This window comes from Coregonus clupeaformis, unplaced genomic scaffold (genome assembly GCF_020615455.1).
Source record: "Coregonus clupeaformis isolate EN_2021a unplaced genomic scaffold, ASM2061545v1 scaf1160, whole genome shotgun sequence".
NCBI lineage: Eukaryota > Metazoa > Chordata > Actinopteri > Salmoniformes > Salmonidae > Coregonus > Coregonus clupeaformis.
This window is the reverse complement of record NW_025534614.1, coordinates 157,583-174,402: the sequence shown is the minus strand read 5'-3', so window position 1 is coordinate 174,402 and position 16,820 is coordinate 157,583. Positions and strand designations below refer to the sequence as shown.

Sequence of the window (16,820 nt, the reverse complement as noted above, 5' to 3'; positions counted from 1 at the left end):
TCTCTTTGCAAGTTACAGGCCGAATGTCCCCTCCCCATCCGAAATTCGAAAGATGCTAACACCTGCTAATTCATGATTTGTCCAAATAACCAGTGCCGAAAAACCCAAACCCCGGAACTACTGCTGTTCACTATCCCACCCATCCCATTCCTTCCTGACAGATTATACGGTACCAGTTATGTTTACGGAGATCTGTCCATGAGAGATTAGGAAAAGCTATACACCTGATAAAACAATTTGCCAAGTTGGGATCAATAATAATGTATAACTCTGTATTACAGTATGATATGATATATGAAGTCCCCAAGCTGTCCTCAAACCTCAATTTCACAGTATCTAATCTCCCTTGTAATGACAAAACCAATGGTTAAAGGATGCTGGGTAATAGAGTCTCACCGCCTGCCGATGACTACAGGTTGCAGGTCACAGGGGTCGTCTGTCTTGGCCTGGGTGATCTTGAAGGCCACCCGGTGCAGGTCTGAGATGCCCACCTCCATGTCCTCCAGCATGCCAATCTCCTCACCTGTAACAGCAACACCAATTAGTCAATTAGAGGTTACTTCCTGTTCATTTGGAGTAGACAATCTGTTCTGGTCATAGTAGTAGAAATACACTGGGCAACAAAACGGGCAACAGGGCCCGGTTGCATAAAACACCTTACAGTGAGGGAAAAAAGTATTTGATCCCCTGCTGATTTTGTACGTTTGCCCACTGACAATGACATGATCAGTCTATACTTTTAATGGTAGGTTAATTTGAACAGTGAGAGACAGAATAACAACAACAAAATCCAGAAAAACGCATGTCAAAAATATTATAAATTGATTTGCATTTTAATGAGGGAAATATGTATTTGACCCCTCTGCAAAACATGACTTAGTACTTGGTGGTAAAACCCTTGTTGGCAATCACAGAGGTCAGACGTTTATTGTAGTTGGCCACCAGGTTTGCACACATCTCAGGAGGGATTTTGTTCCACTCCTCTTTGCAGATCTTCTCCAAGTCATTAAGGTTTCGAGGCTGACGTTTGGCAACTCGAACCTTCAGCTCCCTCCACAGATTTTCTATGGGATTAAGGTCTGGAGACTGGCTAGGCCACTCCAGGACCTTAATGTGCTTCTTCTTGAGCCACTCCTTTGTTGCCTTGGCCGTGTGTTTTGGGTCATTGTCATGCTGGAATACCCATCCACGACCCATTTTCAATGCCCTGGCTGAGGGAAGGAGGTTCTCACCCAAGATTTGACGGTACATGGCCCCGTCCATCGTCCCTTTGATGCGGTGAAGTTGTCCTGTCCCCTTAGCAGAAAAACACCCCCAAAGCATAATGTTTCCACCTCCATGTTTGACGGTGGGGATGGTGTTCTTGGGGTCATAGGCAGCATTCCTCCTCCTCCAAACACGGCGAGTTGAGTTGATGACAAAGAGCTCAATTTTGAGCTCATCTGACCACAACACTTTCACCCAGTTCTCCTCTGAATCATTCAGATGTTCATTGGCAAACTTCAGACAGCCCTGTATATGTGCTTTCTTGAGCAGGGAGACCTTGCGGGCGCTGCAGGATTTCAGTCCTTCACGGCGTAGTGTGTTACCAATTGTTTTCTTGGTGACTATGGTCCCAGCTGCCTTGAGATCATTGACAAGATCCTCCCGTGTAGTTCTGGGCTGATTCCTCACTGTTCTCATGATCATTGCAACTCCACGAGGTGAGATCTTGCATGGAGCCCCAGGCCGAGGGAGATTGACAGTTCTTTTGTGTTTCTTCCATTTGCGAATAATCGCACCAACTGTTGTCACCTTCTCACCAAGCTGCTTGTCGATGGTCTTGTAGCCCATTCCAGCCTTGTGTAGGTCTACAATCTTGTCCCTGACATCCTTGGAGAGCTCTTTGGTCTTGGCCATGGTGGAGAGTTTGGAATCTGATTGATTGCTTCTGTGGACAGGTGTCTTTTATACAGGTAACAAACTGAGATAAGGAGCACTCCCTTTAAGAGTGTGCTCCTAATATCAGCTCGTTACCTGTATAAAAGACACCTGGGAGCCAGAAATCTTTCTGATTGAGAGGGGGTCAAATACTTATTTCCCTCATTAAAATGCAAATCAATTAATAACATTTTTGACATGCGTTTTTTCAGGATTTATTTTTTGTTATTCTGTCTCTCACTGTTCAAATAAACCTACCATTAAAATTATAGACTGATCATTCCTTTGTCAGTGGGCAAACGTACAAAATCAGCAGGGGATCAAACACTTTTTTCCCTCACTGTAAGTACATTTTCCCCTTAAAGTTTCCTTAACTTTAAGTCAGTTGCACAAATCATTTTTAGGTTAATTCCCCCCTTAAATTAAGTGAAAAGTTAAGGGTGCCCATGAGGTCCCATAGCTGCTTCATTCAGTATGGATATCAATGTAAACAGCATTTAGGGAGGTGAATTTTGCTTAAATCTGCCCTGGTTACAAAAGGAAAACATCAACCAGCTAGCTACATAGCTAAACAATGGAAGATGCACAATTCATAGCTACAAAGCTAACTGGCTAGATAGCTAGATACTCTGTAAGATAGCTTGAAGTACTAGAAAGTAATAGAAACAAGTTCAGAAAAAAGTAACTAAATGAAAAGTGGTTTATTATCTTGATCGTAGAAGTTCTACAGTATTTTGCTATCTCACAAAATAGATGTGATCTCTTCGATGAGACTTTTAGTCAGTGAATCAGGCCGTCTCCATGGTAACCAGATACTCTTTCTGAAGAACATGCCTTCAAACTACCATAAACCCCCTTAAGTATCCCTTACAAAAATGTACCATGGTACTACTATGGTACTTTCATTCATACCATGGTAATACTATGGTCCTTGCACTAATACCACGGTATAGTCTTAATCATGGAAATGTACCATGGTTTTAGCCTTGAAGTATGATGGTACTGCCATGGAATTGCCATTGTACCTAAATATGACCATGGTATTGCATCATTTATACCATGGTATAGATCTGAATCATGGAAATGTACCATGGTTTTAGCTTTGAAGTATGATGGTACTGCCATGGAATTGCCATTGTACCTAAATAATACCATGGAATTTGCCTAATTTATACCATGGTATAGATGTGGATCATGGAAATATAATGGTTTTAAACTGCATTCTATCATGGTAATGTCACAATTATGACAAATGGTACAATTTTTTTTCCTATGGTGCCATCTTTATTAATTGTGCGTTACGTTAGTACAATGGCAGTAAAATGCATTAAATTAATAATCCCCCCAAGGTCAAAAGCGGTTGGTTGGCATTATATTGATTAATTTATATACCAGTATGGTCAAGTTTCTGATAAAGTCAGAGGTAGGCTACATTTGTTGGTCCTAGTTTGTCTGTAATATCAAAGAAAAAGGGCAATAGTTGCTGTGAAAAATGGCAATAGTTTCTGTATTAAAAGTACCGTTTTTCTCATGTTTGAGTTCCCTGTGTTGCCAACCTGAAATGTGAGAGAATGTGAGAGATATGATAGCCTAATCTTTGGCATGTTGTAATCATTTACAGTATTTATAGTCTTTAAGGGATGTTGTGCTTGTTTCGGCCCGCAGAGGGAGCCACTCGCTTTAGGTGAGTGAGTTATAAAGCATATGATGTGAAATGGTATAATTGTTGTTCTTTTTTGATAATATTTTGATAGTTTAATTCATTTATAAAAGCTTTGTTAGCATAGAAGCTAACGTCAGCTAAAGTTAGCTCCAGTCAAGCTAGCCCGTGGTAGTCAACAGGACCAACGAACGTTCGTTCACAGAGTGTAAACAAAGGAAAACATTGTAACTTGCTGTTTTTAGGGATATGTTGAGAATTACATAATGAAAATGTATGTATGTGATAATATGATAATTTATACCTTTTTACAAATAGTGTTTTTGTATGTTGGCTATTTAGAATTGTATATGAGTAGGTAAGGGAAACGTATTCCTTAACATTTAAGATGTTTTATGCAACCGGGCCCAGACCCTTATCATCTTATCTTTGTTGTGACGTCTTTTCCCATTTGTTGCTTATCTTTGTAATATCCTTTACTTGGCCACAGTATACAGAGGCGTGTTATTTTTGTCTAGAAGTGTTTTCTGTCAAATTCCGTTCTGTCATTACTGGTCCCAGTTATACAACTTCCTGTGCTCTTTGTTAGTCGTGAAGGACCTTTCAACATTGGGTAAAAGTTACCCTTACACACAGATCTCGGATGAGCTTACCTTCCCTCAATCCTAACCTCCAATGTTATGGGTGGAAATGCAAAAAGACCTTAGATCAGTGTGTAAGACAGTTGAGCTTTGACCCTACTAGAGTACTCACTGTAGGTGCTGAGCAGGCTTTCGAACTGTGCCACCAGGCCCACTAGGTGGAGCTGCCTGAGGAAGCCCTTATCCTCCATCCCCGCGTACAGCCTCATGACGAAACCACACGCCAACGCAGCTAGCTGTACACACACACACACACACACACACACACACACACACAGGGGCGGAAGCCCGAGCACACACCCACACACACACAAACACACACACAGGGTTCAATCAAAAAGCAACACGACACATCGTTACTACAGAATTTATTTACATCATCCGTTTATATTATTATGTCTGTATCCAGTTGGGCAAAGGGTAAGTCATTCACAATAGGGCTGTCCCCGACAAAAAAAGATATTGGTCGACCGAAAGTCGTCTGTTCTTTCGACCAATCGATTGGTTGAAAAACAATTAGTAGAAAATATCCTGATAAAAACAATATCCTATAAATCACATTGGCGATGCTTGGCTGGTCTGCAACGAACCTGAAACATTGTATCAACTATTAACTTGGTCTGGCAAGAAGCTCATGCTAGCAAACTTGCAACATTGTATAAAATATTCGGGGCCCTCAGAGTTTCCTGCGCCAATGAGCTCGAGACAGACACAGCTGTAGGCTATTTGCGCAAGGGATAAGATGCATAGCTTGACTTGGGCAGGAGCTCACCCAAGCTGAGTCCCGGCACCTAAAATGCTCTACTGCTTGAGAATATTAGCTCAAAAGTATTGTGGAGCTCCTGCACCTAAATATAAACAGTACCAGCACCCAAAATGAGTACCGGAACCTATTTCAGTCCAAGTCAAGCACCGATGAGAAGTAATCAGGTAAGGCCTATTTTATGATATTTCCAATGGATGACAATGGGAACAGTAAGATAATAATATATTGAATGCATTAACAGAAATGATCATAACCAAACAAACATTGTAGATTAGAAAGTATAGGAATTAACAGTAAATGTACTGCTGGTGATATATGTAATGAGACGTGATATACACTAACAATCAAACGCAAACAATGAAACAATGAAACTATGACAAATGAATGTGAAAAAATTGGCGGGAGAGAGCTCATTCTGGAAAGAGAAGTGCATTCTGCATCTGGCCATGCAGCGTTTACGGTGATACGGCCTCTGCAGAAGTCAGGGCATTCATACTTCTTGTTCTTCACGGAGCAGTGAAGGAAGATGTCAAGGAAGTGAGTTTGTGTTTATACAGGATGTACCGCCCCCACCTACCGTCAACCAATTATGTCAATGCAGAGCTTTACAGAGCCCTCGGCATTGTTACAACATTTAGGAGGCGCATGGCGATGTGGTACGGAGCTCGATTTGACCTCTGCATACCTCTGGAGGCTACGTAATTGCCTCGCCTCACCCCCCCCATATGGACCCTCAGACCACATTTCCAGATCAAGCATAAATTGGCTTTTAGTCTAGGCCTCTGCAATGGATTAGTTCCCTGAGATGTGAAATATATTTGTCTTTGTGTAATTACAGAAAGCTTTGGCCAAAAATAAATGCAGAGGTCCATGTCATTCCAGTCAACTAATTGGGGTCAGCCCTAAAATCACACAAAAGCCTACCACCCTACATCTCTCTGTGGACTGAGTTGACCTCCTGCTACAGAGATTCTGTATGGAACATAATGACATTCTATGGCATCATCAGCTGATAAAGTACCTGTTGAAGTCACACAGTACTTCAAACAATCTCTGAATAGAATTTTCCGGCAAGCTGTCTGAGCTGCTGACGGAGCAGTTTCAAAGACTCGCTGGATCAATTCCAATTACTGCATATGCTAGGATTAGGAGTAGTGTCTCAGTAGAAACATAGAGAAATGCTAACTAATCTCTGTGTAAATTATGTAAACAAACAAATGCCGTTGAATGCTGGTATGATACTGTACATCATAACTAGCAACCTAACAGCTGCAAAACGTTGGTATTGGTTAAAGAGCCTTGACAGGACAAATCAAGTGCAACAAACATCTATAGAATGTTTCTAAAGTGGAGTCTTCATTTCACAGGTGGCCACCTACCGCCTGACTGAAGACTACATCCCTCCTCTGCTTGAGGAACAGTCCCTGGGGGATGCTGCAGGCCGCCTCCTGTAACAGGACGAAGGTCATGGCCCTCCTTGCCCGCTCCACCACCTCCGCCACGCACTCCTTCAACCTCACCACCAGGGGGCAGAGCTGCTCCCGCCAGTCCCCTGCTGCAACATACAGAGAGACATGACAGATGAAGACATGAGAACCATACATTACACAGATTATTTTGGAATCTTGATGTGATTTTGTTGTGTCCTGATTTCTCTACATCTTTAGTTGTGCTGACTAAGGAGCTTAGAAATGCATCAGCATTAAAGACGATGAGAATTGTTGATGAAAATGTTAAGTTGCAATCCTGAAGAATTATTCAAAACTTCAGTTACGGTATGTTCTCCAAGGACTGAGAACCCTTTCTGTGGTTTGTTTAAATGTTTGAGAAATGTTTTGCAGCTTTTTGCAGCTCTAACACTTTTGTTTGTTCATAGTTTGGATATGTTTGGACAGTTTGGACAGTTCAAGGCAGAAAGTCCATCCAGTTTAACTCACTGAGGTTTGAGAATGTAGTGGTCAAATGGAGTGAACCCAAGAGTCTGGTGTTTCATAATGACTGTTAGATACTGCTGTAGGAACCCAAGAGTCTGGTGTTTCATAATGACTGTTAGATACTGCTGTAGGAACCCAAGAGGCTGGTGTTTCATAATGACTGTTGGATATTGCAGTGTATATAAATATACACATTTTCACATAAGTAGTGCACTGGCCCTTTACTATTATTAGCAGACCGATATAGCTCTCTGTAGCAGACTGATATAGCCCTCGTGTTTCAAGACTGATAGATACCCTCTGTAGCAGACCGAAGCCCTCTGTAGCAGACTGGTATGTCTCTGTAGCATGACTGATTAGACTACTGCTGTAGCCGAACCCTAGAGTCTGAGTGCCTCTGTAGCAGACTGATATAGACTACTGCTGTAGTAGACCTCAGCAGAGTCTGGTGTTCCTCAGTAGCGACTGATATAGACCTCTGGCAGACTGATAGGACCCTAGCAGACTGAGTAGTCCTCTGTAGCATGACTGACATGGACCTCTGTAGCAGCTGATATAGCCCGCAGACTGATACAGCATGCAGCATATAGCTAGTGCACTGGCTAGCCCTTTAGCCTATTAGCCCTCTGTAGCAGACCGATATAGCTCTCTGTAGCAGACTGATATAGCCCTCTGTAGCAGACCGATATAGCCCTCTGTAGCAGACTGATATAGCCCTCTGTAGCAGACTGATGTAGCCCTCTGTAGCAGACTGATATAGCCCTCTGTAGCAGACTGATATAGCCCTCTGTAGCATCTCCACTTTGGCAAAAAAGTTTGTTGTATAATGAAGAACAGTATCTTGCAGGGTTTATTATTATTTTTTTCAATAGTTGTACGTTGTTGCCCTGTCCCTTTCTCTGTGATTGTCATTCTAATGGAATCCAGAAAGAACAAAATCGTGTCCTCAAACATTTACATCAAAAGGTGCAAAGTTATGGGCAAAGACACAAAACATCCACATCAAATAAAATACTTTTCTTGATCAAATAAAATGGAAAACAACCACTTTTTGTGGAGTATTAATTTACCATCCTTACAAACCACTTAATGTATATGTACATTACTGTATCTAGGTTTGTACCTGTAGCCTTTCCATCACCCATGAAGAAAGTGGTTTGTGATGATATGATGTGATGTTGTGGCTCAGTTGGTCGAGCATGGTGCTTACAATGTTAGGGTTGTGGGTTCGATTCCCAATGCGGGAGCAGTACAAAACTGTATGCACTCACAACTGTAAGTTGTTCTTGATAAGAGCGCCTAATGAAAAGGAATGAATAGACCATTTCAGTTTTCACATAGAAATAAGTTGCAAAGTATTTCAAGAAACTGGAAAACATGTATCAAGCAAGTATTCCCGTGGCTATGCCAGGAAGAGAAAACACGAAGTTGAGAAACTTTTATACCATGGAAACAGAAAGACTTTGATCTGAACATGTTGTGCTGGCAAGCAATGGAATCACTAACAGAATGTCTATTCAACAAATGAAGAGAACAAGTTGGTTTAAAAAAATACCTGCGGTCTAAAAATGGATTCAACCCAGATGATGAATCTTTGTCAAATCAAATCTTATTTGCCACATGCGCCGAATACAGTGAAACACTTACTTACAAGACCTTAACCAACATTGCAGTTTTAAGGAAAAAAAGTGTTAGTAAAAAATTTTTAAATATAAAATAACTTAAGAGCAGCAGTAAAATAAAATAACAGTAGGGAGGCTATATACAGGGGGGTACCGGTACAGAGTCAATGTGCGGGGGCACAGGTTAGTCGAGGTAATTGAGGTAATATGTACATGTGGGTAGAGTTAAAGTGACTATGCATAGATAATAAACAGAGAGTAGCAGCAGCATAAAAGAGGGGGTGGATAGTCCGGGTAGCTATGATGAGCTGTTCAGGAGTCTTATGGCTTGGGGGGTAGAAGCTGTTAAAAAGCCTTTTGGACCTAGACTTGGCGCTCCGGTACCGCTTGCCATGCGGCAGCAGAGAGAACAGTACAGTGGGGGAAAAAAAGTATTTAGTCAGCCACCAATTGTGCAAGTTCTCCCACTTAAAAAGATGAGAGAGGCCTGTAATTTTCATCATAGGTACATGTCAACAATGACAGACAAATTGAGAGAAAAAAATCCAGAAAATCACATTGTAGGATTTTTAATGAATTTATTTGCAAATTATGGTGGAAAATAAGTATTTGGTCACCTACAAACAAGCAAGATTTCTGGCTATCACAGACCTGTAACTTCTTCTTTAAGAGGCTCCTCTGTCTCCACTCGTTACCTGTATTAATGGCACCTGTTTGAACTTGTTATCAGTATAAAAGACACCTGTCCACAACCTCAAACAGTCACACTCCAAACTCCACTATGGCCAAGACCAAAGAGCTGTCAAAGGACACCAGAAACAAAATTGTAGACCTGCACCAGGCTGGGAAGACTTGTATCTGCAATAGGTAAGCAGCTTGGTTTGAAGAAATCAACTGTGGGAGCAATTATTAGGAAATGGAAGACATACAAGACCACTGATAATCTCCATCAATCTGGGGCTCCACGCAAGATCTCACCCCGTGGGGTCAAAATGATCACAAGAACGGTGAGCAAAAATCCCAGAACCACACGGGGGGACCTAGTGAATGACCTGCAGAGAGCTGGGACCAAAGTAACAAAGCCTACCATCAGTAACACACTACGCCGCCAGGGACTCAAATCCTGCAGTGCAAGACGTGTCCCCCTGCTTAAGCCAGTACATGTCCAGGCCTGCCTGAAGTTTGCTAGAGTGCATTTGGATGATCCAGAAGAGGATTGGGAGAATGTCATATGGTCAGATGAAACCAAAATAGAACTTTTTGGTAAAAACTCAACTCGTCGTGTTTGGAGGACAAAGAATGCTGAGTTGCATCCAAAGAACACCAAACCTACTGTGAAGCATGGGGGTGGAAACATCATGCTTTGGGGCTGTTTTTCTGCAAAGGGACCAGGACGACTGATCCGTGTAAAGGAAAGAATGAATGGGGCCATGTATCGTGAGATTTTGAGTGAAAACCTCCTTCCATCAGCAAGGGCATTGAAGATGAAACGTGGCTGGGTCTTTCAGCATGACAATGATCCCAAACACACCGCCCGGGCAACGAAGGAGTGGCTTCGTAAGAAGCATTTCAAGGTCCTGGAGTGGCCTAGCCAGTCTCCAGATCTCAACCCCATAGAAAATCTTTGGAGGGAGTTGAAAGTCTGTGTTGCCCAGCGACAGCCCCAAAACATCACTGCTCTAGAGGAGATCTGCATGGAGGAATGGGCCAAAATACCAGCAACAGTGTGTGAAAACCTTGTGAAGACTTACAGAAAACATTTGACCTGTGTCATTGCCAACAAAGGGTATATAACAGTATTGAGAAACTTTTGTTATTGACCAAATATTTATTTTCCACCATAATTTGCAAATAAATTCATAAAAAATCCTACAATGTGATTTTCTGGATTTTTTTTCTCATTTTGTCTGTCATAGTTGACGTGTACCTATGATGAAAATTACAGGCCTCTCTCATCTTTTTAAGTGGGAGAACTTGCACAATTGGTGGCTGACTAAATAAAAATTTTCCCCACTGTATATGACTAGGGTGGCTGGAGTCTTTGACAATTTAGAGGGCCTTCCTCTGACACCGCCTGGTATAGAGGTCCTGGATGGCAGGAAGCTTGGCCCCAGTGATGTACTGGGCCGTACGCACTACCCTCTGTAGGCCGAGCAGGCCGAGCAGTTGCCATACCAGGCGGTGATGCAACCAGTCAGGATGCTCTCGATGGTGCAGCTGTATAACTTTTTGAGGATCTGAGGACCCATGCCAAATCTTTTCAGACTTCTGAGGGGGAATAGGCTTTGTTGTGCCCTCTTCACGACTGTCTTGGTGTGTTTGGACCATGATAGTTTGTTGGTGATGTGGACACCAAGGAACTTCAAGCTCTCAACCTGTTCCACTACAGCCCCGCCGATGAGAATGGGAGCGTGCTCAGTCCTCTTTTTTTCCCTGTAGTCCACAATCATCTCCTTTGTCTTGATCACGTTGAGGGAGAGGTTGTTATCCTGGCACCACACGGCTAGGTCTCTGACCTCCTCCCTATAGGCTGTCTCATCGTTGTCGGTGATCAGGCCTACCACTGTTGTGTCGTCTGCAAACTTCATGATGGTGTTGGAGTCGTGCCTGGCCATGCAGACGTTGGTGAATTGGGAGTACAAGAGGGGACTGATCACGCACCCCTGAGGTGCCCCCGTGTTGAGGATCAGCATGGCAGATGTGTTGTTACCTACCCTTACCACCTGGGGGCGTCCAGGATCCAGTTGCAGAGGGAGGTGTTTAGTCCCAGGGTCCTTAGCTTAGTGATGAGCTTTGAGGGCACTATGGTGTTGAACACTGAGCTGTAGTCAATGAATAGCATTCTCACGTAGGTGTTCCTCTTGTCCAGGTGGGAAAGGGCTGTGTGGAGTGCAATAGAGATTGCATCATCTGTGGATCTGTTGTGGCGGTATGCAAATTGGAGTGGGTCTAGGGTTTCTGGGATAATGGTGTTGATGTGAGTGTGCAGTGTGCACTGCAGTGTGTCTCTATTGAACCAATGTTCTATTCATTTCCAATGGGGGAAACTCTTGTCCTCTGAATGGGGAACATGCAGAGGTATATTGTGAATGATAAAGAATCCTCACTATAAACGTCAGAGAACTACAGCAGGTCCTGCAATGTGATGTAAAGGTCAATAGGGGGCAGTGTTGTACATGGGAAAAGGTTTAAAAGGAACTCGGCTGCCTATGTATTCTGCATGGCTCCAATGCTGTGATGAACACCATTGTTGAAAAACTTGTAATTGCGTTTATTTCCCACTGACTGCTTTATGCCAACAAAAGTCAGGAAAAGCTCAGTCAATCTATTAAATCCCACACTTCTCCTCACCTCTCTTGCTCCCTTTCTCTCCCTCTCTTTCACTCACAAACGAAAAACAACTCCTCCTCCTCCGCCCCCACACCTACCCAAAGCACATAAAAAAAAGCTTAGCACTCAACATCTGGCTTCCCCTTGCCAAATAAATCATGCCTTATCTCGCCTTGCAAATAGAGTTTACACTACACACATTGAAAAAGGAAGAGAAACTCACCAACTGTCAACCCTTCTTCTTCCCACCTGTCCAAACAGACAAACTCCCACAATGCCTTGTCAACGGAAGCGTGGGCTGGACCAATCACAGCCCTCGGTCTGGATAGCACCACAGAGATAAAACACCTCTTATTATTCCACCCTTTGTCTTCAGACAGTTGAGGATGACCCCTCCCTGTGCCTGTTCTCCACCTTTCCTTCTTACCGTCATTCCAGTGGAGGCTGCTGAGGGGAGGACGGCTCATAATAATGGCTGGAACGGAGCGAATGGAATGGCATCAAACCATGTGTTTGATGTATTTGATACCATTCCACGGATTCCGCTCCAGCCATTACCACAAACCCGTCCTCCCCAATTAAGGTGCCATCAACCTCCTGTGCTTCATTCGGTCATTTCTGAAAGTCTGAGCGTGTTCAGCCTTTGTGCAGACCCAAATACTGCAACTGGCTAACGTGGTACGTGACTGCCATCTTATGGTGAGAAGGAGTTTAGACATGACTAGAGCTTGTACCATGCAGATACTGGATGTCCAGGACTCAACATTTTACATTCACATTTTAGTCATTTAGCAGACGCTCTTATCCAGAGCGACTTACAGTTAGTGAGTGCATACATTTTCATACTGGCCCCCCGTGGGAAACGAACCCACAACCCTGGCGTTGCAAGCGCCATGCTCTACCAACTGAGCTACAGGGGACCATCTCTGGTTAGTATTGCAGGAATACATAACTGTATGTAGGTGATATTGGGAATCAACTTGGCAAGACAACACAGACAGATCTGGGACTAGGCTACGTCTATGTATAGGGAGGGCATTGTTATGGATGTAGAGATGGGTTTTTCTGTTAACTGTTACTCTTGTTAGAGTCACTCTTTGATACGACACATTCAGCGGTGAAACTATTACCAGGGTTGTGGGAGGTGATGACATCAGCCAGGACCTGCTCAGGGATTGGTTGTTCCTGGTTGTTGTTGATTGGTTCCTGCTCCTGGAGCTTGTCCACCATGGCGATGACACAGTTGAGGCTCTTCGCCACGTTCGCCCACACCCTGTCCTAGAGGAGACAAACACAACGTCAGCACCTGGCCTCTGTGTGTGTGTGTGTGTGTGTGTGTGTGTGTGTGTCAAAGGTCAAATAGGGGATGATTATATTTGTCCTGTTTCACTGCATGTACAAGTGGGTAACCTGTACGAATATGAGGTGTGAAATGGAAATTTATTTTTTGCATATCCCAACTCCTCTTGAGACACACTCGGAGAGTGAGGTCACGGCATGTGTGTGTGTATGAGTGATAACTAAAAGAGATAAGAGAGAAAGAAAGAAAGAAAGAGAGAGAGAGAGAGAGAGAGAGAGAGAGGGAGAGAGAGAGAGAGAGAGAGAGAGAGAGAGAGAGAGAGAGAGAGAGAGAGAGAGAGAGAGAGAGAGAGAGAGAGAGAGAGAGAGAGAGAGAGAGAGAGAGAGAGCGTAAAGGATAAAATAAAGTGAGATAGATGTCAATCTGCATGTGATATGTCTGGAAGATCAATCCATGTTCCACACCTATCTGTTGGTGAACCACAATGTTCAAGGTACTATTGATCCCAAAACATAGAATCTAATAAATAATATCAACCATTTTAAATATGGATCTATATATATATATATATAATAATATATCTCTGAGTCGATAACCTGCCTTGGGCCACTACAGTGGGTTTGAGTATGATTGGATGTTGGCTGTTCAAAGCCCTTATCACCAGAATTCTACTAGCCTTTAACTTTCATTGTCTCAAAATCAATCGGTCACAGAAGAACTCCAAAAACTCTGAAGATTTCCTCTACTCTCAAAAAACGCCATCCGAGAGGTCACAGTATGTTGTCCGATGGCAATTGCAGCCTGCTTGAAGAGATTACTCTCAAAGTGCTTTTCTACTATGGCGCGGAAAGCCTCCAAACTCTGCTGTTTCATATTGTCCTCATAATGTCCTCCTTTTTTTATTGATTTATTCACGTTCTGTCAGTTGAGGAAAGTAATTAGGCTTGCCAAGCATGTGTGTGTGTTGGAATGAAGTTTGGACGTCCTTTGTTTCAGAGGTGAGTGTGTTTGAACTCCTCTCAAAGGCAGACAGTTTTTTGATGGCTGATTAGGAATTGTAGTGTGTGACTCTGGCTAAGTCCCTGCTGTTAGCTAAGGCTTTATTGGACTGAGGGCCCATCGTTTCTATTAGCACACACACACACACACACACACACACACACACACACACACACACACACACACACACACACACACACACACACACACACACACACACACACAGGGGTTCCTAGATACCAGACCCTTATTACAGTGAGGGAAAAAAGTATTTGATCCCCTGCTGATTTTGTAAGTTTGCCCACTGACAAAGAAATGATCAGTATATAATTTTAATGGTAGGTTTATTTGAACAGTGAGAGACAGAATAACAACAAAAAAATCCAAAAAAAAGCATGTCAAAAATGTTATAAATTGATTTGCATTATAATGAGGGAAATAAGTATTTGACCCCTCTGCAAAACATGACTTAGTACTTGGTGGCAAAACCCTTGTTGGCAATCACAGAGGTCAGATGTTTCTTGTAGTTGGCCACCAGGTTTGCACACATCTCAGGAGGGATTTTGTCCCACTCCTCTTTGCAGATCTTCTCCAAGTCATTAAGGTTTCGAGGCTGACATTTGGCAACTCGAACCTTCAGCTCCCTCCACAGATTTTCTATGGGATCAAGGTCTGGATACTGGCTAGGCCACTCCAGGACCTTAATGTGCTTCTTCTTGAGCCACTCCTTTGTTGCCTTGGCCGTGTGTTTTGGGTCATTGTCATGCTGGAATACCCATCCATGACCCATTTTCAATGCCCTGGCTGAGGGAAGGAGGTTCTCACCCAAGATTTGACGGTACATGGCCCTGTCCATCGTCCCTTTGATGCGGTGAAGTTGTCCTGTCCCCTTAGCAGAAAAACACCCCCAAAGCATAATGTTTCCACCTCCATGTTTGACGGTGGGGATGGTGTTCTTGGGGTCATAGGCAGCATTCCTCCTCCTCCAAACACGGCGAGTTGAGTTGATGCCAAAGAGCTCTCATCTGACCACAACACTTTCACCCAGTTCTCCTCTGAATCATTCAGATGTTCATTGGCAAACTTCAGAAGGGCCTGTATATGTGCTTTCTTGAACAGGGGGACCTTGCGGGCACTGCAGGATTTCAGTCCTTCACGGCGTAGTGTGTTACCAATTGTTTTCTTGGTGACTATGGTCCCAGCTGCCTTGAGATCATTGACAAGATCCTCCCGTGTAGTTCTGGGCTGATTCCTCACCGTTCTCATGATCATTGCAACTCCACGAGGGAGATTGACAGTTATTTTGTGTTTCTTCCATTTGCGAATAATCGCACCAACTGTTGTCACCTTCTCACCAAGCTGCTTGGCGATGGTCTTGTAGCCCATTCCAGCCTTGTGTAGGTCTACAATCTTGTCCCTGACATCCTTGGAGAGCTCTTTGGTCTTGGCCATGGTGGAGAGTTTGGAATCTGATTGATTGATTGCTTCTGTGGACAGGTGTCTTTTATACAGGTAACAAGCTGGGATTAGGAGCACTCCCTTTAAGAGTGTGCTCCTAATCTCAGCTCGTTACCTGTATAAAAGACACCTGGGAGCCAGAAATCTTTCTGATTGAGAGGGGGTCAAATACTTATTTCCCTCATTAAAATGCAAATCAATTTATAACATTTTTGACATGCGTTATTCTGGATTTTTTGTTGTTATTCTGTCTCTCACTGTTCAAATAAACCTACCATTAAAATGATAGACTGATAATTTCTGTGTCAGTGGGCAAACATACAAAATCAGCAGGGGATCAAATACTTTTTCCCCCTCACTGTATATTTTGACATATTCACAGTTTCTTAAGACTTCTGTAACTGATACTATATTTGATCATCAAGAAATGTTGCACTGACTATTGAAACTCCAGGTATGAGATACAGCAACTTCTAGACTTGCACTGGCAAAGAGGGCGAGGGAGAGACAGAGACAGAGACAGAGAGAGAGAGAGAGAGAGAGAGAGAGAGAGAGAGATGGAGACAGATAGAGACAGAGAGAGAGAGAGAGACAGAGACAGAGAGAGAGACAGAGAGAGAGACAGAGACAGAGAAGAGACAGAGAGAGAGAGAGAGAGAGACAAAGAGAGAGAGAGAGAGGGGAAGAAGAGGGACAGAGAGTGAGACAGACAGACAGACAGACAGAAACAGAGCAGACACAGAGCCAGATGATGGTATAGAAACAGCAGGACTTGCCCATTCCTCCTCGTCGTACTCCTTATGGCACGGTATGGAGTCCTGGCAGTTCAGAGGTGTCTGCCCGTCTTCTCTGATGGGAGGCGTCTGAGAGCCACCTTCCACATTATTACACACTATCACAGGGCTGTCTGTAGCCGATGGCTGCCCAGGACTGTGGCCTGGGTTCTGGGGTGGACTCTGGCCTTGTTGACCCCTCTGGCTGGGACTCTGGTGGTCCTGGTGGTTGTGACCCTGGTGGCCTGGTAGGGTCTGGTTCTGGTTCTGAGTCCTGGTCTGGCTCTTGGTCACGTAGCCGGGCTGTGCAGCGTGGAGGGCCAGCAAGGCGCTCTTCACCAGCTCGTCTTTGAGCGCGTGCACAAACTGCTCCGTCTGCAAGAAATCAGAGGGAAGAGAGGAAGAGAGGGAGATTGA

General features: G+C 43.6%; 1 protein-coding gene across 1 annotated transcript in view; it reads right to left on the bottom strand.

Annotated features, from left to right (window-relative positions):
• Positions 1-396: 396 nt before the first annotated feature.
• Positions 397-16,820, bottom strand: part of LOC121535994 (type II inositol 3,4-bisphosphate 4-phosphatase) — a gene marked incomplete at both ends in the record, with an annotated part of 171,424 nt that continues 155,000 nt past the window's right edge. The window contains 5 exon segments of the mRNA XM_045217638.1: positions 397-523; positions 4,334-4,457; positions 6,367-6,542; positions 13,004-13,151; positions 16,407-16,778. Coding sequence (XP_045073573.1) covers positions 397-523; positions 4,334-4,457; positions 6,367-6,542; positions 13,004-13,151; positions 16,407-16,778 — 947 coding nt within the window.